Consider the following 23600-nt stretch of genomic DNA (forward strand, 5'->3'; position numbering starts at 1 on the left):
ATCACGTTATATCTACAGTAGCTTTGATTGGACTGATCATGTCAACATCATACTTTCAAAATCTTAGCTAGCAGTCATCATCATGAATCAAGTCAACAATCCACTGGCAAATCCTTTTTAATCCTTGTCATATGAAGAAAAATTATAGATAAAACGTATCGGTGCTCAACAAGTTGGAAATCGCAAATTCAACAATGAGTGGTTTGGAAGGAATCAGTGGCTAACTGCAAGCATTGCAAAGCAATCACTAGCCTGGATTCTGGGGATGGGGGAGGGTCTATTAGAAGGTAGTAGGGCTCTTTTATATTTTCTCAGAAGTACTGAGTTAGGTAGGAGGATTTAGAAATGTTGTAAACCGTGATTGACCACACACTCCAGCACAATAGGTGGCGGCATGCACCTTTAACGTTGGTTTGTGGGCCGCCGTTATATCACAGAAGAAGAAGAGGGATTGATTACGTAATTTCCTTATTCAGAAAGGAAAACGTATTGGGGTGTGCGAGACTAGACATCAGAAGAGTTACAGGGAGTGTTAAGTGGTGATGTCCCATCATTTCAGGTTGAGGGCATGAGGTAGGAATGAATATATTTAAATAGTGGAGAAGGGTGGTGTTAATTATTAATAATAATTTTGAATTTGTGAGTGTAGTGTTAGATGGTAGGGTATTTCTTTATTTTATTTTATTTTTCAAGCAAAATATAAGGGAGTTGTACTCCAGTCTAGTAGGTGGCGGTAATGCAACAAATTGGATGCCAACCGCCCTTAAAACCTAATTGAAGAAGAAGAAGAAGACGTAAAGGGAAACGCTAGTCAGAGAATTTGCGCTATAGGTCGTGATGACTTGTTAAAATTCTGTTAATTCACTTTTAAATCCTATCATAATCATTTGACTTAAGCTAACAAATCTACATTAAAGTGTCTAATTCAGGAAGCTAACAAAATAGACTGTCATCATAGCAAACGGTTTTCTACGTAGCTCTGCCTTTTAAACGTGTCCTTGCGCAAACATTATTAACGATCAAGCCCAACATCTGACTGTCTGTATACTGCTGTCATGGATCAAATAGCGATCACTGCAGAAGTACCAAAGGTGAGTTGGTTAGTTAACTTATCTAGTCAGTCCGACATTCTGGACATGTAAAATGGCCCTGGTCGTGGCAAAAACCGAGCCTTTAAATGGCTTGTCTTGGGGAGGGCAGGTAACATGACCTAGTTTTAAATACAGCTATAAATGAATTGATCTAACTAGCACTTGCTAGCTAACGGTAGTTAATTCAGCCGTTTATCAATCAATACCAGCCAAGTTTGATACTCGCTAACAGGCTGACATGCTTCAAACGTTGGCTAATTCGAGCTAGTCAGACAAATCAGGGCATGGCTGGCTTTTTTTAAATTGACAGTATGGGTGACATTGGTTACTGTTTTATTCAAGCACATGGTACATGGATATGTTAGCAAATGGATGCATCCTGTTGTTGTATTGTATTGTCATTACCTAACTAATAATGTGAATGAATGGTCCTTCAGAGTCCATGGGGCGCAACCACAACCAAGGTGGTGTCTCCCTGCTCCTTCACTGACGTCATGAGCGAGCAGCTGGCCAAGCAACTGGATGATGAAAGTAATGCTTTCCCTGATTTCTCAAAGTAAGTCCCATCAGTATCACCTGTCTGTGTTATTGATTCTCATTAACTCGTAAGGACATTTGAATGACATATTCACCCTATTTTCTAGCCAGTGTGCACTTCAGTGTCAATTGTTAGTGTCACTGTAAAGAAAGAAAAGTTGCACACTATATATGCTCCTAACAATTTAATGGGCAAACCTAATAACCTAATTGTAAGTCAAACCACACTGACATTGGGTTATTTTTGAGAGGTATGTATCTTGAACTGCATTGTTGGTTAAGGGCTTGTAAGTAAGCATTTCACGGTAAGGTCTACACCTGTTGTATTCGGCACATGTGACAAATAAAATTTGATTTGATGTTTATGGCCGATATCCTATGTCTCTGTTTTAGTGTCAGCGCTGATCTGGATGCCGGTGAGGAGCCAGAGACAGACAGTGATCTGATGCTGGCTCAGATGCTGCAGATGCAGTTTGACAAGGAGTTTGACACCCAGCTGCGCACAGAAGAAAAGAAGTTCAATGGGGATAGCAAACGTAAGCCTATGGACAAGTCCTGTATTAAAACCATACAAGGGTTGTTGCTATACCAGTATCGCGATACTCTGAGCTATCGTGGCAATGAATCAAAACAGGAAGTAGATTTAATTTATTGGAAACAAAGAGCATTATGTTGTCACCTAAAGTCACATTTGTTTACTTTGCAAGCTATAGCATCCACAATTTTACATAAAGTAGGTTTTCTAGGACCCCAGAGTTTGTTTTTTTTGCCATGGAAAAACTGGTATCGTAGTATCGCGATACTTGTATTGTGACAACCCTATGAAGGGTTGTGTTCCTTAGGCACCAAATGAAAGAAAACAGACATTTTTTCATTTTCAGTAGCAAAATGTTTTCTGTTTGATACTCTAATAAACATAACCAGGTTTCTGGAGTGTAAAAAGGAATCAAGTGGGAATATGAAGAATTTGAGCAATGATTGGTATATACTGTTGCAGTGTCCATCTCCTTTGAGAACTATCGCATGGTGCACACTTACGAGGACAGCGACAGCGCCGAGGATGAAGTTGATTGGCAAGATAGTCGTGACGACCCCTACAAAGCTGGTAAAGCCTATCCCTTTGTCATTTTACCCCTATATTAGTATTGCAGCTAGGCCCTATACATCTACTGTATACATGTAACAGGACAACGTCTTGCTGCATAGAATATTGGTGGCTGTTAGTCTTTTCATGATATTGGTGACTGGTGGCTGTTTATATTAAAGCAATAGTTCAACTTTCTATATTAACTTTTGTTTAATGTATTCCAGACAAGCCCACGACAACTCCAAGGAGAGGCTTTACTGGGAAAGGCAAGAACATCACTACTAAGCACGATGAGGTTGTGTGTGGCAGGAAGAATACTGCACGCATGGACAATGTAAGAGTGACAACAAGATCACCTTTTGGCTTGGTACAGCATTATTCAATAGACAGTCCAGTGTTGGAAGCTACTCTGAAAATATATTTTACCAAGATACCAATTACTTCACACTGGAAGAAGTTAAGTTACACTAAAGCTGCCCTTAAGAAACATATATTTGACCTAACTAAAGTTATTTTGATAAAATAGTTCACTACATCCAAACTACTTAGTGAAAAATTATCATATCTAAATCTAAAATGTCATAGACTACCAATTGCAAAAACCGATCACTTTGGGGTCATATGTTAATAGAATGTGTAATTTAGCCTGTTAAACACACAAACTGTTTGAAGTGAGAATTAGGCAGGACTGATAATGAAAAATAAATGCTATTATTGCCGACACCCATATTTTATTTTTTGCAAAAAAGTAATGTGTAGTTCCAGTAGTTAGCTACACCCCTACATGGCAAAAAAAGGAATTAACTACTGAAAACGTTACCTAGATTTGGATTTAGATCAACTACCACCAAGCTACTAAATGTAGTTATATTACTAGTTGAACTACATGTAGTTCACTACTCCCCAACACTGAGAAAGATACATGGCTATTTAACGTCGTTAGCAGTTGTCTCCATTAGCTTTGAAATGTGTGGCTTAATGTTCATACACACTGAAGTGGACATATCCTGAACTGTCAGCCATTTTGTAATCTCCCTCTCTGTCTTGTCCTCCCAGTTTGCCCCAGAGATCAATGTGGGAGATGGGCTTGGCATGGACCTGAAGCTCTCCAACCAGGTGTACAACTCCCTCAAGCAACACTGCTACTCCGAGCAGCGTCGCAGTGCCCGGCTGCATGAGAAGAAGGAGCACTCCACTGCTGTGAGTTTATACAAATAGTAGTGCTGAGCGATTAACCAACATTTCTGTTATTTTTTGTTTTTTAAACAACAAATTGACTGATGTTGGTTCAGTTATTTGAATTCGATTTCATTTGTGTTTTTTCTGTGAGCTCAATGTGCACATTGCACAGTTTCTCTAGAGATAAATCAGATCCAGCCTGAACTGTGCGATGTAATAGGGAGTTGTAGTTTCCAACTGGCCAATATTCTACATAGTTTAGTGCATAAAACTTGGTAATTTAACTACAAAGACCATAATCCATTGCTCATCTACTTGTCCGCTCTGTTTCTTTCATGCCTGCTACGGAAGAGGCAGAATGCGCAATCGTGAGGGTATATAGAGAGCAGCTGTTGCTTCGCGAGGTATCTCTACCTAAAAATACATGATCTAAGTGATTGATAGTTGGTATTCAGCAGTCATAAAAAGTATGCCTTATTTACTTTGAAGAACTACAAAATAGTGATTTTGTCAGACAGCATAGGCAGCAGCTCTATAGAGATGAGATGATGACTTGGAATAAAATAATAGTCAAGTAAAACAAATGTAATATACACTACTTTAATAAAATATTTCAGTTATGTGAATAAATTAGCAGTGGTGTAAAAATACTTTAAAGTACTACTTAAGTAGTTTTTTTGGAGTATCTGTACTTTTGACTCCTTTTACTTCACTACATTCCTATAGAACATAATGTACTTTTTACTTCATACATTTTCCCTGACACCCAAAAGTACTTGTTACACACTTATCAAGAGAACATCCCTGGTCATCCCTACTGCCTCTGATCTGGCGGACTCACTAAACACATGCTTCATTTAGTAAATGATGTCTGAGTGTTGGAGAGTGCCGGCTATCTGTAAATAAATAAATAAATAAACAAGAATTGTGCTGTCTGGTTTGCTTAATATAAGGAATTTGAAATGATTTTTACTTTTGATACTTAAGTATATTTTAGCAATTACATTTACTTTTGATACTTAAGTATATTTAAAACCAAATACTTTTAGACGTTTACTGAAGTAGTATTTTACTGGGTGACTTTCACTTTTACTTGTCATTTTCTATTATGGTATCTTTACCTTTACTTTTTTCCACCACTGTAAATGAGTGATAAGCAGTCATGGGCTGTCACCACCATCATGGGGACTTGTATTAATTGTTTTATTCTGTGTTACAGCATTCAAACCAAATAATCGAAACCGTAATCGAAAACGTGATTATAAACAAATTATCAAACCGAACCGACTTCAAAAAGCACTAATCGCTCAGCACTAACAAGTAGCAAAATTCACTGTAGAAGTCTTTGAATTTCAAAATAACACTATGCTAAGGCTTATACAATCAGATCTGTATAATTTGAATGTACTTTCATTCTTTCCTAATTCTCTCCTCCTGATCCTCTTTCATGCTTTGTTTTTTTTTTCCCTTCATTTTTTTTTCTCCCCTTGTCTCTCACAGGAACAAGCAGTGGACCCAAGGACCCGTCTGCTCATGTACAAAATGGTGAACGCAGGCATTCTGGAGAACATCAACGGCTGCATCAGCACCGGGAAGGAGTCTGTGGTGTTCCACGCAAATGGGGGAAGGTGAGGGTGTCATCGTTACAAGTTATGTCGCAAGAACCCACACCTTGAATTGGCTGACCAAAGGTTGATTGACCGAAGGCCTAAAGGTGTTGTTACCTGCCTAATGATGAGTCAGATCTGAATAGAAATTTCCCCAACTCTGGTTGCCTAAGGTTATGGCATGACATTTACATTGTGATGACATAATCATTGACAGATTCTATAGCAGTAGCTTTATTTACCATATGTTATTAGCCATAGTTGTAATACAGTTTAATATCTGTTTAATACAGTGGGGGGGAAAAGTATTTAGTCAGCCACCAATTGTGCAAGTTCTCCTACTTAAAAAGATGAGAGAGGCCTGTAATTTTCATCATAGGTACACGTGAACTATGACAGACAAATTGAGAGAAAAAAATCCAGAAAATCACATTGTAGGATTTTTAATGAATTTATTTGCAAATTATGGTGGAAAATAAGTATTTGGTCACCTACAAACAAGCAAGATTTCTGGCTCTCACAGACCTGTAACTTCTTCTTTAAGAGGCTCCTCTGTCCTCCACTCGTTACCTGTATTAATGGCACATGTTTGAACTTGTTATCAGTATAAAAGACACCTGTCCACAACCTCAAACAGTCACACTCTGTCCACACCTCATACAAGACCAATGATAATCTCCCTCGATCTGGGGCTCCACGCAAGATCTCACCCTGTGGGGTCAAAATGATCACAAGAACGGTGAGCAAAAATCCCAGAACCACACGGGGGGACCTAGTGAATGACCTGCAGAGAGCTGGGACCAAAGTAACAAAGCCTACCATCAGTAACACACTACGCCGCCAGGGACTCAAATCCTGCAGTGCCAGACGTGTCCCCCTGCTTAAGCCAGTACATGTCCAGGCCCGTCTGAAGTTTGCTAGAGTGCATTTGGATGATCCAGAAGAGGATTGGGAGAATGTCATATGGTCAGATGAAACCAAAATAGAACTTTTTGGTAAAAACTCAACTCGTCGTGTTTGGAGGACAAAGAATGCTGAGTTGCATCCAAAGAACACCATACCTACTGTGAAGCATGGGGGTGGAAACATCATGCTTTGGGGCTGTTTTTCTGCAAAGGGACCAGGACGACTGATCCGTGTAAAGGAAAGAATGAATGGGGCCATGTATCGTGAGATTTTGAGTGAAAACCTCCTTCCATCAGCAAGGGCATTGAAGATGAAACGTGGCTGGGTCTTTCAGGATGACAATGATCCCAAACACACCGCCCGGGCAACGAAGGAGTGGCTTCGTAAGAAGCATTTCAAGGTCCTGGAGTGGCCTAGCCAGTCTCCAGATCTCAACCACATAGAAAATCGTTGGAGGGAGTTGAAAGTCCGTGTTGCCCAGCGACAGCCCCAAAACATCACTGCTCTAGAGGAGATCTGCATGGAGGAATGGGCCAAAATACCAGCAACAGTGTGTGAAAACCTTGTGAAGACTTACAGAAAACGTTTGACCTGTGTCATTGGCAACAAAGGGTATATAACAAATTATTGAGAAACTTTTGTTATTGACCAAATACTTATTTTCCACCATAATTTGCAAATAAATTCATTAAAAATCCTACAATGTGATTTTCTGGATTTTCTTTTCTCATTTTCTGTCATAGTTGATGTGTACCTATGATGAAAATTACAGGCCTCTCTCATCTTTTTAAGTGGGAGAACATGCACAATTGGTGGCTGACTAAATACTTTTTTCCCCCACTGTAGATGTTTTGGTACAGAACTACTTCCCTAAATGTCTCTGTTAATTAAGTTGAAGTTTCTAAGGGTTTCAATACTGTTTTGTGTGTTTTCGTCCTCTCCTAGCATGGAGAAGAATGCTGTCCCAGATGAGTGTGTGCTCAAGGTCTTCAAGACCACACTCAACGAGTTCAAGAACCGTGACAAGTACATCAAAGATGACTACCGCTTCATAGACCGCTTCAGCAAGCTGAACCCCCGCACGATCATCCGCCTGTGGGCTGAGAAGGAGATGCACAACCTGGCACGGTGGGTGGTGGCGATGTCACCTACACTGAGTCTACAAAACATTAAGAACACCTGCTCTTTCCATGACACACTGACCAGGTGAATCCAGGTAAAAGCTATGATCCCTTATTGATGTCACTTGTTAAATCCATTTCAATCATTTTAGCTGAAGGGGAGGAGACAGGTTAAATAAGGATTTTTAAGCCTTGAGACATGGATTGTGTATGTGTGCCATTAAGAGGGTGAATGGGCAAGACAAAAGTGCCATTGAACAGGGTATGGTAGTAGGTGCCAGGCGCACCGGTTTGAGTGTCAAGAAATGCAACGCTGTTAGGTTTTTGTTTTATCAAGAAAGGTCCACCACTGAAAGGACATCCAGCCAACTTGACACAATGTCGACTCAATATTAGGAAGGTGTTCTTAATGTTTTGTACACTCAGTGTATATGGACCAACACCAATCCACCTGATTTAATCTAAACTCAATTCATCAGTATGAAGAAGGCTGACATTCCATGCCCCGAGGTGGTGGTTCTGAAGAAGCACATCCTTGTGATGTCGTTCATCGGCAAGGACCATGTGCCGGCTCCCAAACTGAAGGAGGCCATGTTGGGCTCTGAGGACATGAAGAGGGCCTATGACCAAGTGGTTCATGTAAGTGCAGCTTTGCCACTATGCACTTTAATATAGACATGGTTCTATTGGTATATAGTTGCATACGTTTTACTAATATTTCTGGTTGTAAGCGCTAGTTCCATAGTGATGAGTATCCAGAGAGTTTACCATATCATTATTCTGGATTATTTTGACCCCTGGATGTCTGTCTGGCCTTGCAGATGATGCAACAGTTGTATCAGGAGTGTAACCTCGTCCATGCTGACCTGAGTGAATACAACATGCTGTGGCATGAGGGCAAGGTACGCTATTCATCCTTTTCGTCTAACCGTTATATATCCAGGTGGGTCAATCTACACCTTAATATTTACACTGGAAATCCAGGCATGAGATTGTGCCTTGAGTGATGTAATCATCTTGTCTTTTGAAGGTTTGGCTGATTGACGTGAGTCAGTCCATCGAGCCCAATCACCCTCACAGCCATGAGTTCCTGTTCAGGGACTGCAGGAACGTGGCTACGGTAAGTTAGCTCACAGTTATCCAAGTACTGTAGGTTTAATTTGCCTGTTATAATGTATAGCTCACAGTAAATACTGACTAAAGTCCTGATTTGCTGTCACAACAATCAAAATGATGTGAATTTTATCAGTCAAATTTGAATGGATAATATATTTAGCTGCCACACCTCAAAACATGCAATGAATGTTGGTGGAAAATGAGCGAAAGTCTAAACCAATATGTAAACTATTCTTAGACCAGTGTTTGTATCAGTGACAAGCTGTTGGTTTTAATACCAAGATATCGTTTTTTTATCTCTTCAACGCAGTTCTTCCAGAAGGGCGGGGTGTCTGAGGCCATGAACGTGTACGAGCTCTTCAACGTTGTGTCAGGGCTGCAGCTCAGTGGTGACAGTGAGGCAGAGTTCCTTGCCCAGGTCAGAAAACCTTGAAGGCCATATGAGGGGTTTATTTCTCTGGTGGTGATTCATGTAGTTGTATTGAATTTACAGAAATGCCTTTTTCAGGCTGTTTTAAAGTGGGCTCTCACGTTATCTATAGTCTCACACAGCAGCAACATCTATCATGTACTAAAGTGCCTTTTTGGGGTAGGGATGTTTATACTGGATTTTGACCCCAATCCATTAAATTGTATAAAGCGCCACAAATGCATTCGTCACAAAGTGCTTACCAGGAAACCTGGGATTAAAATAGTCATTTTCATACAAAGTTGTCGTTTTCTAGATCGAGGCACTGGAGAAGATGAATGAGGACCACGTGCAGAGAAGGGGCAAGAAAATGTACACCTTCAGCACCAGTGACGGAGGGCCTCCCCTATTACACGACGAGGATGATTAACAATGAGATATTAGACACCATGAATAGCTGCATGGAACCTGTTTGGTTGATTGTTTGAGAGAATGGGTCGAGTAAACCCCCCCCCATGGTCTCTCACAATGAGGTATGCAAGAGGTCGAAAGGTCGCTGCATCCCAAGATGGTGTCATAGGCTACACTGGGATCAGTGGGCTAAAAAGGCTCCCGACCACCTCCATGAAATGTCATCATCTCATCCCATTACTACGGCTGCAGATGGATCAGTGGGCTAAAAAGGCTCCCGACCACCTCCATGAAATGTCATCATCTCATCCCATTACTACGGCTGCAGATGGATCAGTGGGCTAAAAAGGCTCCCAACCACCTCCATGAAATGTCAACATCTCATTCCATTACTACGGCTGTAGATGGAATGGATGGGGACATCTGAGGGGATACATGACAGATAATGCATCTACATGCAAACACAATAATTGCTTTTGAAATTAGAGGGTATTAGTAACCAGCATTAATGACATTATGAACAAGTTATATTCACGAGTAAACTGAGCTCGAATGAAAAGAGCATTGCATTATGTTCTGAATGGAACAAATTGTCATCCAACATTTTGGTGAAGAAACCAAAGTATCAGTGAATATTTTAATCATGAAAAGGTGCTGTGAATGAAGACACACAATTAATTGTTTGTCATTGTCTCCCAAGATACAATGAGGTCCATTGTACTTACAATGGAGCTGTCATGTTTGTGTGCTCTCTGTAATTGCAATATTATGGTGGAAATAAATGGTAAAAATAATTTATGCTTTGTCATTTTGCTTCGCTCTGGACAAATGGAGCAGCAGCTGCTGCTGGAAGACACCTAAACTAGCAAATATATAACAAAAGATGCATAACAAGCAAGCTTTGTGTAACTACAACGTGCCAATATCTTAGTCAGTCAGTCCAACTTGTAAAAAAAAAAAAAAAGTAAAGACTCCAGAAACGACCCGTACCTATTTGGAGCGTTCGATTTCAGAGTTTGACAATGGACTTATATTTTGAAAGGGACATTTACTATGGTAGGCGATTCACGTGACTGTTACATGATTTTGAAACCGGAACTTACCTAGAGAGGGTTTTGTTCTGCTAGATAGCAAGCACAGCCACAAAGTCAAAATGGCAATATCGTAAAAATTCATGAAAACAAAAATTTGATTTTTGGTCTTAAGGTTAGGAATAAAGTTAGCAGTGTGGTTAAGGTTAAAAATCACATTTTAAGAAATTGTAGAAATAGGCGGGGTTTATGACTCTGTGACTGTAGTAACTAGTGACGACCCTATGTTTTGGACAAATCGGTGCTGAAATTGTTATGCAGCACAAACACTGACAACTACGAGACGTAACAATGAGTGAGGAACACTACCTCGAACTTTGTGAAAACCCTGTGCAATTTGAAAATGCCTCAAGCGTCAACAATGTGTTTTTCGACGAAGCAAATAAACAGGTACAGTAGCCTAGGCTAACTAGTAGCTTTGGGGACACAACATCGCCGGGAGTCTGTATGACTAGTCCAACCAATACACAGACGCCCAATGTTGTGTCCCAAAGCTTTCACAGGAATGTCCCTGTATTGAGGTGTAATATTGTTATTATTGTTGCAATAAAAGTGAGTGTAAAAAAAAATATTTAAAAAAAGTGTCCCAAAGCTAGCTAGCAGGATTATGCTGGCGACACCACACTGACATACAGATATAGCTAGCTAGCTACATGCTTTTAGTTAGCTCGTTTATAGCTAGTTAAATACAAAATCCGTGAACTTGATTTTTACTTTGATTACATTTCCTTTCATTCAGCAAGAACAGATGGCTAACTAGGTGAGGGTGGCTGTCAACTTTGCGAAGGTGTAGCCATACAGTATGGCTAATTAATATAGTAGGTACCAAGGAGGTAGACGAATTGGTAAACTCATAGTCAACATTAAGAAATGTTTCTCCACAGTAAACACTGGCAATACATTCACCAGACTAGACGAGGAGTAACCCTCATTCTATTGCTTCAGTAACCCTCATTCTTCTATTGGTACCCTATCTAAATGTAATATTTACCTCCCAAGTCCTTTTATATATTGAGCTTTCTCTATTTACCCGGTTTGCCCCTTAAGGTGTTTGCAGTGCGATCAGGGGGTGCCACTGGGGTTGTGGTTAAAGGACCAGATGACAAAAGCTCAGTTGCCTTCAGGTAACAAGATCACACATAACTTGCGATGATGATGATGAAGATCGTAAGATCAGTGAGATGATCTCATGAAAATATTTATTTTCATTACAGAATGGACGACAAAGGAGAGGTGAAGTGCATTAAGTTTTCGATCGGAAATAAGATTTTGGCTGTCCAGAGAACACCAAAATCTGTGGTAAGCATTACAGCAATCATTCTCAACTCAATTAAGGTAGCCTACCTTTAAGTTATTCCAACATTGTGTTTCCGTGCTGATGGCCTGACCGAAAGCCTCTGTTTTATTTTAGGATTTCATAAGCTTCATACCGGATTATCCGCATTTGGAATGCTCCCAGGAATGTAAGGTATGCAAGCATATCCAGTGTCAAACGTTTCAAGTTACAAATAGCTGTAATTTCTAAATAGGTGTAACAAAGCATGAGTCAATCTTCTATAGTTGTGGTTTTGATATTCAGATGTTTTGATTGGCAGACGAGGAATGCCAGTATTTTGGGCTTCTGTTGGACCAACTGGAATGAAATCGTTTTCATCACTGACCAGGGAATTGAGTTCTACCAGGTAACTACACTGAGTGTACAAAACATTAGGAACACCTTTCTAATATTGAGTTGCCCCGCCCGCCCTCAGAACAGCCTCAATTCGTCAGGGCATGGACTCTACAAGGTGTCGAAAGTGTTCCACAGGGATGCTGGCCAATGTTGACTCCAATGCTTCCCACAGTTTTGTCAAGTTGGCTGGATGTCCTTTGGGTGGTGGACCATTCTTGATACACACGGGAAACTGTTGAGTGTGAAAAACCCAGCAGCGTTGCATTTCTTGACACTCAAACTGGTGCGCCTGGCACCTACTACCATACCCTGTTCAATGGCACTTTTGTCTTGCCCATTCACCCTCAATGCCAAACATACACAATCCATGTCTCAAGGCTTAAAAATCCTTCTTTAACCTGTCTCCTCCCCTTCATCTAAACTGATTTGAATTGGATTTTATCAAGTGACATAAATAAGGGATCATAGCTTTCACCTAGATTCACCTGGTCAGTCTATGTCATGGAAAGAGCAGGTGTTCCTAATGTTTTGTACACTCAGTGTATATTTTGCGACTCCTATTTCTTGTGATACGGGAGTAATAAGCCAATTGTTTTGTGGTTTAGGAATGCACCGTGTCCTAGATTATTGTAACACAATTGGTTGAATTGAACTTGTATTGTTATTTTCTAAAACACTGTGTAGCTTAGTTGGTAGAGCATGGTGTTTGCAACGCCAGGGTTGTGGGTTCGATTCCCACGGGGGGCCAGTATGAAAATGTATGCACTCATTAACTGTAAGTCGCTCTGGATAAGAGCATCTGCTAAATGACTAAAATGTAAATGAAGCTTATGTGACTATGTCAACTCAAATCAAACTACAACCACTAGAGGTCTCAATTTAGCTATAAAGTTGGCAGATGTTGCCTTACTGATGTCTTACTGTACTGTGTAAGGTCAAATTGTACCTGGAAAAAGCATGTATATAGGGATGTCTATTAGTCTCCAAACACGTTCTAGAAAAATGTCTTCTTGTGCCAGTTTTTCCGACGTTAGACAGACGATGAAGTGGATGTCAATGAGATGCCCGCTGTGTTTAGGTGCTTCCTGACAAGCGCAGCCTGAAGCTGCTGAAGAGCCAGAGCGTCAATGTGAACTGGTACATGTACTGTCCTGAGACTGCAGTCATCCTGCTCTCTACCACCGCCCAGGGCAACGTGCTGCAGCCGTTTGCCTTCAAAGTAAGTGGTCACAAGATAATGAGATGATAAGTGTTTCAAACATGTCCACAACCAGCTACAGTAAGACATGATATATTCCACCAAAACTCATGTTCATGTTTGAGAAAGCATCCGCAAGTTGCTGAAAATCTATTCATCAAACAGTACATTTGATTGGTTAGTGTTTCATTTCATTTGATTGATTGATTTGATTAAAGTGGTTATCCAAGCTGTCGTTATCTCGTTTTTGATGGTGTTAACTTACCCGTTGTTGTTTGTACCTCCAGAGTGGGACCATGTCTAAAATGCCCAAGTTTGAGATCGAGCTTCCAGTGGTTCCCAAGCCAGCCAAGCTCAATCTGTCAGAGAGGGACATTGCTGTGGCCACCATGTAAGTTTGAATTGAAATGTCATATTTTGGCTCGATATTCAAGTAACATTTTCAAACAACTTTTGGCAGTATAAAAAGCTAAATGAGTTGTTCACTTTGTTTCTACTGGTAGTTATGGTCAGCTGTATGTAATGTATCTGAAGCATCACTCCAGAACTACTGACAGTCCCTGTGCTGAGGTGGTCCTCTATCAGCTACACAGGTAAATCTTACATTTCATATAGCATATTCCTAATGGACATTGCTCTAAACATGCTGAAATTCATACTACTAACTTAACAAGGTCATGCAGCAATCATATCACCCTAATATGCAGAGTTGCTAGAGTAAGGAGCTACTCATAGACATTTACTGATTCAACCTTGAAATTAAATATGCATGGTGTTATTTATGAGTAGGGAATATCTGAAGGGATAAAGTGGTATATTATGTCAGTCACTGTCCTGACCAATGATTTATATATACACTATATGACTGATAGGGGGCGCTGTGTTGAAGCCACCGTGACGCCATATTTTGGAAGCTATAAAAAAGCATTTATTAATCTCTAGATTTGTTCTTGACACATTTATTATATTACAGACACCTTAATGCATACTTTTATATTATGTGAGCTAAACATATTTTATATATATATATATATATATATATATATATATATATATATATATATATTATTTTTCCTTAAAGTAACATTTTTTACGATTACTAAAGGTACTGTCCCCAATACAACAGAAAATATTTTTTTTGTCCTTGAAACATTTAATTGAAATACTGTAGAATTCCATTCATTCCTATGTAGGACTGCTCCTAATTGGGAGTTACAATATTGCCGACCGGTGGCTTCAAAGCCTCTCAATGGCCAATACATTACATCAGCAATCCAGGGTTTATATAGGTCATTGGTCCTGACTAACAGCATGTTGTTCCCAGGGAGGGATCCTGTAAGAAAACCAACGTGTTAAAACTCAACACCACAGGGAAGTTTGCCCTCAACGTGGTGGATAACCTGGTTGTTGTGCATCATCAGAGCTCTCAGGTGAGTTCCTTTTGGCAAGAAATCGAGAGCTTAGGACTATAAGATTCTATCTGCTCAAAGATGATTCTGAGATAATTGGCTTTAAAGTTCTGAACCCTCATTGGTTTGAATTGTGTCAGCAATTTTAATATTGTATTCATTTGAATTCAACAATTCGAATTGGGGTATTTAGAGTACTATGTGCATTTGGAAAGTGTTTTACTTTTTCCAGATTTTGTTACATTACAGCCTTATTCTAAAATGTATTAAATCAATCTACACACAATACCCCATAATGACAAAGCAAAAACAGGTTTTTAGAAATTTTGCACATTTAAAAAAAAAAAAAAAAAAAAAAGGAAATATACATTTACATAAGTAATCAGACCCTTTACCCAGTACTTTGTTGAAGCACCTTTGGCAGCGATTGCAGCTTCGAGTCTTCTTGGGTATGACGCTACAAGCTTGGCACACCTGTATTTTGGGAGTTTCTCCCATTCCTCTCTTCAGATCCTCTCATGCTCTGTCAGGTTGGATGGGGAGCGTTGCTGCACAGCTAATTTCAGGTCTCTCCAGAGATGTTCGATCGGGTTCAAGTCCAGGCTCTGGCTGCGCCACTCAAGGACATTCAGAGACTTGTCCCGAAGCCACTCCTGCGTTGTCTTGGCTGTGAGCTTAGGGTCGCTGTCTTGTTGGAAGGTGAACCTTCGACCCAGTCTGAGGTACTGAGCGCTCTGGAGCAGGTTTTCATCAAGGATCTCTCTGTACTTTGCTCCATTCATCTTTCCCTCGATCCTGACTAGTCTCCCAGTCCCTGCCGCTGAAAAACATCCCCACAGCATGATGCTGCCACCACCATGCTTCATCGTAGGGACGGTGCAAGGTTTCCTCCAGATGTGACGCTTGGCATTCAGGCCAAAGAGTTCAATGTTGGTTTCATCAGACCAGAGAATCTTTTTTCTCATGGTCTGAGAGTCTTTAGGGGCCTTTTGGCAAACTCCAAGTGGGCTGTCATGTGCCTTTTACTGAGGAGTGGCTTCCGTCTGGCCACTCTACCATAAAGGCCTGTTTGGTGGAGTGCTGTAGAGATGGTTGTCCTTCTGGAAGGTTCTCCCATCTCCACAGAGGAACTCTAGAGCTCTGTCAGAGTGACCATTGGGTTCTTGGTCACCTCCCTGACCAAGGCGCTTCTCCCCTGATTGCTCAGTTTGGCCGGGCGGCCAGCTCTAGGAAGAGTCATGGTGGTTCCAAACTTCTTCCATTTAAGAATGATGGAGGCCACTGTGTTCTTGGGGACCTTTCAATGCTGCAGAAATTTTTTCGTACCCATCCCCAGATCTGTGCCTCGACACAATCCTGTCTTGGAGGTCTACGGCGGTTCCTTCAACCTCATGGCTTTGTTTTTGCTCTGACATGCACTGTCAACTGTGGGACCTTATATAGACAGGTGTGTGCCATTCCAAATCATATCCAATCAATTGAATTTACCACAGATGGACTCCAATCAAGTTGTAGAAACATCTCAAGGATGATAAATCGAAACAGGATGCACCTGAGCTCAATTTTGAGTCTCATAGCAAAGGGTCTGAATACTTATGTAAATAAGGTATTTCTGTTTTTTAGTTCTAATAAATGTGCAAAGATTTCTAAACCTGTTTTTGCTTTGTCATTATGGGGTATTGTGTGTAGATTTATGAGGAAAAAAGTAATTTAATCAATTTTAGAATAAGGCTGTAACGTAACAAAATGTGGAATAAGTCAAGGAGTCTGAATACTTTCCGAATGCACTGTAGGTAGAGAACATTGAACAGAACAAGACTATGTTAATAACTCAATTTTGACAAATTCAGAAAGAACCTTATAGTCCCAAGCTTGTGAAATAACGGCGGTAGCCACGAGGTTAGACAGACAAACTACTACTGTCATGTTGTTCCATATCCAAAATCCAAACACGTTCAGTCCTGAATGATGTAGATAATGTCTTCTGTTTCAGACCTCCCTTATATTTGACATCAAGCTGCGGGAGCCTGACTGTGCCCTTAACGTCCACCAGCCTGTGTTGCCTGCTCGCTCCATTCACCCTTACAGGATCCCCCTCACAGGTATAGGCTACATGGATTTACTCTACTGTATGTGGCCATGCCGGTCCATTTTTGGTCACTGTCTGACTGGCTGAATTGTCTGTATGCCTGCCAGTTTTGTCTGTCTGAGTTTATATTTCTCTTTGCCTGTCTGTCCCTCCAGCTGTGACTGTATCCCTCTGTCACTTTCTGTTGTCACACACAGGTGACACATCAGTCTGTTGTTCTTTTTCTACCCCATGTGTCATTCTGTCTCTGAGACAGAACTTTCAGAACTTCTCTCACTTCTCTCCCATCTGCCACTTTTGAAAACAGGTTTTTTTCCTCTCCTTGCACTCCCTTATGTCCCATGTCTTTTAAACTAACTTCACATCTCCCTGTCTCCATAGGTCCTGCTGCTGTACCCTCCCAGCCTCCGGTGCCTTGTGAGCTCTGTATCCTTTATGAAACGCCAGTAGCTGGATGAGCTGCGGTGACACTTGTGTCAATGGATTGGTATCAATGATAATTGGGACAGCTAGCATGGAGATGGTAGGTGGTATTACTGATAAACACGGATGCTTCCCTTGACCTTCAGACTCCTCATCTTGGAGCGTCTTTCAACCCGACATCATCATCAGTGCAAGCGAAGGTGAGTGAGAAGAACACCCACACATCTAACCATAAACTACTATGTCCTGGCAAACTTTCTGTGTTAATTTGGACCAGAAACGACCACTAGTCCTTAACCCCTATTCACTGTAGATCTGATAGGAACAGATAGGTGTACAGGAACCAATGTGGTAGGAGAGCCACTTCGTTCTCTGGTAGACTATGTCGAATGGTTGCCATATTGCTTGCGCCTATTCAAACTTCTCAGATCTACAGTTTGTTGTTCCGGGTGGGGCTCAGGTTCTCTCATGCTTGTCTGACCTGTTCTGTGTGTTCCCCCTCTGCTTCAGGGTATCTGTGGTATCTGCAGGTGAAGCTACCGCCGACCGTCAACCTCCTGCAGGACAAGGGCAAGCTACTGGACTTCCTCCTGCGCAGACGAGACTGCAAGATGGTCATCTTGTCCGTGTGCGCACAAAGTAAGACTGCCTCGTGAAACAGATAGGGGAGACTGTTCATTTCTGAAGCAAGTACACTAATAAAACAAGAAGTCGAGGTTGTACATGATTAGAGAACCCTAAACCATAGTGCCCATAGATAGTGTTGACGCAAGACCTCTCTGTGTGTTTCAGTGCTCAACGGGGAAGATAAGGGGAGCTTACCAGTGGTCGCCACAGTGTTCGACAAACTCAACCAAGTCTACAAAGAGTACCTGGAGGTAGAGCAGACCTACACTGTGGTGAGTACTGTCTATGAAAACACTGCATAACCTGGATAATGAAAAGCCACACTGTTTCTAGCACAGCTATCTTGACTGCTAGCAAAACATGATACAGATAATACAGTTTGTATGCATGTGGCTAAATGGATGTACACTACCGTTCAAAAGTTTGAGGTCACTTAAACATGTATTTGTTTTCGAAAGAAAAGCAATTTTTTTGTCCATATAAATAACATCAAATTGATCAGAAATATAGTGTAGACATTGTTGATGTTGTAAATGGCTATTGTAGCTGGAAACGGCTGATTTAAAAAAAATGGAATATCTACAAAGGCGTACAGAGGCCCATTATCAGCAACCATCAGTCCTGTGTTCCAATGGCATGTTGTGTTTGATAATCCAAATCTATCATTGTAAAAAGCTAATTGATCATTAGAAAACCCTTTTACAATTATGTTAGCACAGCTGAAAACTGTTGTGCTGATTAAAGAAGCAATAAAACTGGCCTTCTTGAGACTAGTTGAGTATCTGGAGCATCAGCAATTGTGGGTTTGATTACAGAATCAAATTGGCCATTAACAAATAACTTTCTTCTGAAACTCGTCAGTCTATTCTTGTTCTGAGAAATGAAGGCTATTCCATGCGAGAAATTGCCAAGAAACTGAAGATCTCGTACAATGCTGTGTACTACTCCCTTCACAGAACAGCGCAAACTGGCTCTAACCAGAATAGAAAGAGGAGTGGGAGGCCCCGGTGCACAACTGAGCAAGAGGACAAATACATTAGAGAGTCTAGTTTGAGAAACATACGCCTCACAGGCCCTCAACTGGCAGCTTCATTAAATAGTACGCGCAAAACACCAGTCTCAACGTCAACAGTGAAGAGGCAACTCCGGGATGCTGACCTTCTAGGCAGAGTTGCAAAGAAAAAGCCATATCTCAGACTGGTCAATAAAAATAAAAGATGGGCAAAAGAACACAGACACTGGACAGAGGAAGATTGGAAAAAAGTGTTATGGACAGACGAATCGAAGTTTGAGGTGTTCGGATCACAAAGAAGAAAATTTGTGAGACGCAGACCAAATGAAAAGATGCTGGATGAGTGCTTGATGCCATCTGTCAAGCATGGTGGAGGCAATGTGATGGTCTGGGGGTGCTTTGGTGGTGGTAAAGTGGGAGATTTGTACAGAGTAAAAGGGATCTTGAAGAAGGAAGGCTATCACTCCATTTTGCAATGCCATGCCATACCCTTTGGACGGCGCTTGATTGGAGCCAATTTCCCCCTACAACAGGACAATGATCCAAAGCACAGCTCCAAACTATGCAAGAACTATTTAGGGAAGAAGCAGTCAGCTTGTATTCTGTCTATAATGGAGTGGCCAACACAGTCCCGTGTAGCTCAGTTGGTAGAGCATGGCGTTTGCAACGCCAGAGTTGTGGGTTCGTTTCCCACGGGGGACCAGTATGAAAAAAAATGTATGCACTCACTAACTGTAAGTCGCTCTGGATAAGAGCGTCTGCTAAATGACGTAAATGTAAAATCTCAACCCTATTGAGCTGTTGTGGGAGCAGCTTGACCGTATTGTACGTAAGAAGTGTCCATCAAGAAAATCCAACTTGTGGGAGGTGCTTCAGGAAGCATGGGGTGAAATCTCTTCAGATTACCTCAACAAATTGACAACTAGAATGCCAAAGGTCTGCAAGGCTGTAATTGCTGCAAATGGAGGATTCTTTGACAAAAGTAAAGTTTGAAGGACACAATTATTATTTCTATTAATAATCATTATTTCTAACCTTGTCAATGACTACATTTCCTATGCATTTTGCTATATTTCCTATTCAAACTCATTTCATGTTTTCATGGAAAACAAGGAAATTTCTAAGTGACCCCAAACTTTTGAACGGTAGTGTACTTCAATGATGTTACTTTTAATAAATGCACAGCAAAGCTCATTGTAATTTAAGTAATTTCAAGATCAAGGGACACCAGTGGAAAGATATTTAGTGTTATCTTACTATTAGATCTGTCTTAACAATTTTGAACAACAAAAAGGATGTAGATGAACAGATTTGAGTTTTCATCCGTATTACGGTGGTTCAGGACAGTAGCCCACACACTGCCTGTTGTTTCCTGTTGATCTCATCCAGGCTATGGAGTCTGGTCCCAGCCGAGGCAGCACTGCTCGGGAGAGGCCCGTCCGGACGCAGGCGGTTATCGACCAGTCAGACATGTACACCCATGTCCTGTCCTCCTTCTCTGAGAAAAAGGTGACAGCGGCAAAACACTTATTTCAATGGCTGCCTTATAATAAATAAATAAAAATTTGCAATTGCCTGTAAGATGACTGGACATTATATTGTTTCACTCCTCCAACAGGACACGTCTCACAAATTTATCATTGCTGTGCTGATGGAGTACATTCGCTCACTCAACCAGGTCCAGATCACTGTGCAGGTACTCCTTTGCAGAAAAGCAGATATATATTTTCGGGAGGCTCTATCAGAACCTGTTTTGTTTTATGCATTATGGTGAGATGCCACTGTTTCATGTTGTAACAAGTTGTCAGTGCTACATTAGTATGATTTATGTTTCTGTAGATCCTACATATTTATTGGTCCATATTGCCCTGGAGATAGTCAGAAATATGAAGTTGCACTCTCTGTTCCCCCCCCCCCAGCATTACCTGTATGAGCTGGTCATTAAGATGTTGGTTCAGCACAACCTCTTCTACATGCTCCATCAGTTCCTCCAGTACCACGTCCTCAGCGACTCCAAGCCGCTGGTGAGTCACTAATTATTACAAACAGCTCAACTATTTCATGGTAGTTTGGTCCTATAGTCATCAATAGCTTTTGGTTATTCAGCGGCGTATAAGACAACGTTTAGGACGAAGGGCTAGCAAGCTGTTTGCTAAAGACTCAATGCTTCAGAATAGACCTGGGTCAAATACATGTCAAAAAGCTTGAGCTGCGCTTCATATGGTTTTCCAGGTGCAATGGAAACAATAGTAAAACCCTTTGAAGTATGTATTTGACCCAGGTCTTTCACAATTAATTCCTACATGGTATTTAATCCAGTATAATGCGTGGGAAACTCTTCCCTCATCTACCCCTCCTGTGATCCCTCCTGTAAAAGGCATAATGTTGCTCTAATAGTGGTTAATTATTTAGTCTCTCTCTCTCTCGTTTCATTGGTTGAGCTGACCTTGGATCAGTTCTACTGTAAGAACTTTATTTTGATTGGTCATGGAATTAACATCTGTATCATCATTCTCTCTAAGGCCTGTTTGCTGCTGTCTCTAGAAAGTACATACCCCCCTGCACACCAGCTCTCCCTGGATATGTTGAAGGTAGGATCCCTTATATATGCATGCACTCAAACACACACACTCAAACACACCATCACATTCAAACACGCACGCACGCACGCACGCACTCAAACACACACACACGCAAACACACACACAGACTCGCACGCACACGCACTCACTCACGCACACACACTCAAACACACACACGCACTCAAACACACACATGCCCTCAAAAACCAAACACACACATACACACACGGTTTAAACAGCTATCGAATATCAAACAGGACATCCAAAGTCCTTTGGAGAGTTGATTGTTTTTTCAGAGAATCCCATTTTAAAGTTCCATTAGTTTTATTGGTACAGCTAATTATAGGAAATAAGGAACCTTCAAGTGAACAAACTCCATTTATGGCTGAATTCTAACAATAAATCTAGTTAAGTTTCTTTGAGTCAGCACAGTGATGGTTTCCCATGTGACATTCTGATCTACAGTATGTGTGTGTAACATGCTGATCTATAACATCATACATCTATGTGTAACATGCTGATCTATAACATACTAGATCTGTGTGTGTGTGTGACAGAGACTGTCCACAGCTAATGATGAGATCGTGGAGGTGCTCCTGTCCAGGCAGCAGGTGCTGGGTGCACTGCGCTTCATCCGCAGTGTGGGCGGCCACGACAACATCTCCGCCCGCAAGTTCCTGGACGCGGCACGCCAGACGGCCGACCAGATGCTCTTCTACACCATCTTCCGGTTCTTCGAGCAGAGGAACCTGCGTCTGAGAGGCAGCCCCAGCTTCAACCCAGGTGATGTGACACCACTACACTAGGGCTACAGCTCAAACCACACCCTATACTCTATGTAGTGCACTACTTTTCACCATGGCCCACATAGGAGAAAAGTTCATCTAGAACCACATTGTCTTAAGCCAGATGGCTTGACTTATACAAACCGATAGGTTGGATAAATAGTGTAGGAGTGACACCAGACTATGTATTTCTATGGCTCTGGTCTGACTAAATCCTTTGTAATGACTGTATAAATAATTCACACATGGACTCTATTCTGTGGTAGAAATGTTGGTAATGCCATTGTTTTCAACAATGAATGAGTGCCCTCCCTCTGTGTGATTTTATATTAGATAGCCTTGACCCAAATAATAACTCCGCTAAACCAGGAACAACAGGCATATGCTGAAAGGTGCTGAAGCTGTTGCTTTTTTATTCATATGGATGCATCTATGATTTTTCCCAAACATACAATTCTTACCACAATTGAATGGCTTCTTTGAAACTTTGAACATGTGGGAGAGTATCAGTGATTGTGAACCTTTATCCTATAGGTTTCAGGTTTTATAGACACCCACATTATCAAAGTAAACTGCAATCCAAGGGGATGACAAAGAGCATAGCATATACCTGTCTAAATACTGTATACAATTTTAAGAAATGTATAAATTAATAAGGACACAATCGGTACTAATGCTAAAAACACAATCAACGTGTTTGCAGTGGGGTAATAAATAAACCTGGGAATAAATAACGAATTAATAAATGAATAGCTAATAAATGAATGACTCTCCGCCCAGCTGCCACTGGCATGTATTGACTGACCTTTGACCTAATACTATATTTTGATTGGCCTATAGGTGAGCACTGTGAGGAGCATGTGGTATACTTCAAGCAAGTTTTCGGGGAGCAGGCACTCATGAAGCAAGTAACAGTTTGAGTCTAGACATATTTTATGTTATCCCACAGTCCATTAACTTTTTGTAAATAATTGTTCAAATCATGCTAATAAAATCATTTGTACATATTCTAACAATCAATGGTGTATGACATGTCATACTTGTCCATTAGTCTGCTTGACAAGACATCCTTCTGACTAACCCTGGGTCATGCTCATTAGGGCATGCAATAGACAACGTTTTGCAACAGTAAAACGAAAAGGAGCATTTCTTATTGGACAAGTTAAGGTAGTCCCTCTGCCTAATGAACACAAACCTCGCTTATGGTTTGAAAAACATCATCATGATGGTGTCCGCTTCTATTGCCGA

At 41.0% G+C, this 23600-nt stretch overlaps 2 protein-coding genes across 3 annotated transcripts; both read left to right on the forward strand.

Annotated features, from left to right (window-relative positions):
- The first annotated feature begins 765 nt into the window (after positions 1 to 765).
- LOC121569193 (serine/threonine-protein kinase RIO3) lies at positions 766 to 10258 on the forward strand. Its single transcript, XM_041879952.2, has 13 exons — positions 766 to 1091; positions 1529 to 1647; positions 2022 to 2164; positions 2626 to 2733; positions 2940 to 3049; positions 3772 to 3915; positions 5395 to 5522; positions 7353 to 7535; positions 8008 to 8167; positions 8350 to 8430; positions 8559 to 8648; positions 8955 to 9062; positions 9370 to 10258. Exons 1-13 carry the CDS (start codon positions 1056 to 1058, stop codon positions 9481 to 9483), a joined length of 1524 nt encoding a protein of 507 aa, XP_041735886.1. The 5' UTR covers positions 766 to 1055; the 3' UTR covers positions 9484 to 10258.
- Positions 10259 to 10595: 337 nt separating this feature from the next.
- On the forward strand, positions 10596 to 23372 carry LOC121569194 (regulator of MON1-CCZ1 complex-like). Of its 2 annotated transcripts, XM_041879954.1 has the most exons (21): positions 10929 to 10945; positions 11295 to 11373; positions 11603 to 11679; positions 11770 to 11854; positions 11967 to 12023; positions 12151 to 12237; positions 13306 to 13446; positions 13713 to 13816; positions 13929 to 14018; positions 14750 to 14855; positions 16828 to 16936; positions 17305 to 17349; positions 17493 to 17546; positions 17857 to 17985; positions 18139 to 18245; positions 20375 to 20494; positions 20604 to 20681; positions 20905 to 21009; positions 21508 to 21576; positions 22125 to 22350; positions 23193 to 23372. In XM_041879954.1, exons 4-21 carry the CDS (start codon positions 11771 to 11773, stop codon positions 23270 to 23272), a joined length of 1791 nt encoding a protein of 596 aa, XP_041735888.1. In that variant the 5' UTR covers positions 10929 to 10945; positions 11295 to 11373; positions 11603 to 11679; position 11770; the 3' UTR covers positions 23273 to 23372. The 2 variants fall into 2 exon arrangements, with proteins under 2 accessions (XP_041735887.1, XP_041735888.1); XM_041879953.2 differs by lacking the exon at positions 11295 to 11373 and having other exon boundaries at positions 10596 to 10945.
- Positions 23373 to 23600: the final 228 nt, after the last annotated feature.

Source organism: Coregonus clupeaformis, chromosome 7 (assembly GCF_020615455.1).
Source record: "Coregonus clupeaformis isolate EN_2021a chromosome 7, ASM2061545v1, whole genome shotgun sequence".
NCBI lineage: Eukaryota > Metazoa > Chordata > Actinopteri > Salmoniformes > Salmonidae > Coregonus > Coregonus clupeaformis.

Coding starts and splice junctions, on each gene's coding strand:
- LOC121569193 (XM_041879952.2), top strand. CDS start 1,056: ATGGATCAAATAGCGATCACTGCAGAAGTACCAAAG. Junction 1,092..1,528: donor TCACTGCAGAAGTACCAAAG/GTGAGTTGGTTA, acceptor ATGGTCCTTCAG/AGTCCATGGGGCGCAACCAC. Junction 3,050..3,771: donor ATACTGCACGCATGGACAAT/GTAAGAGTGACA, acceptor TTGTCCTCCCAG/TTTGCCCCAGAGATCAATGT.
- LOC121569194 (XM_041879953.2), top strand. CDS start 10,847: ATGAGTGAGGAACACTACCTCGAACTTTGTGAAAACCCTGTGCAATTT. Junction 12,024..12,150: donor AATGCTCCCAGGAATGTAAG/GTATGCAAGCAT, acceptor TTTGATTGGCAG/ACGAGGAATGCCAGTATTTT. Junction 17,350..17,492: donor TCCGGTGCCTTGTGAGCTCT/GTATCCTTTATG, acceptor CTTGACCTTCAG/ACTCCTCATCTTGGAGCGTC.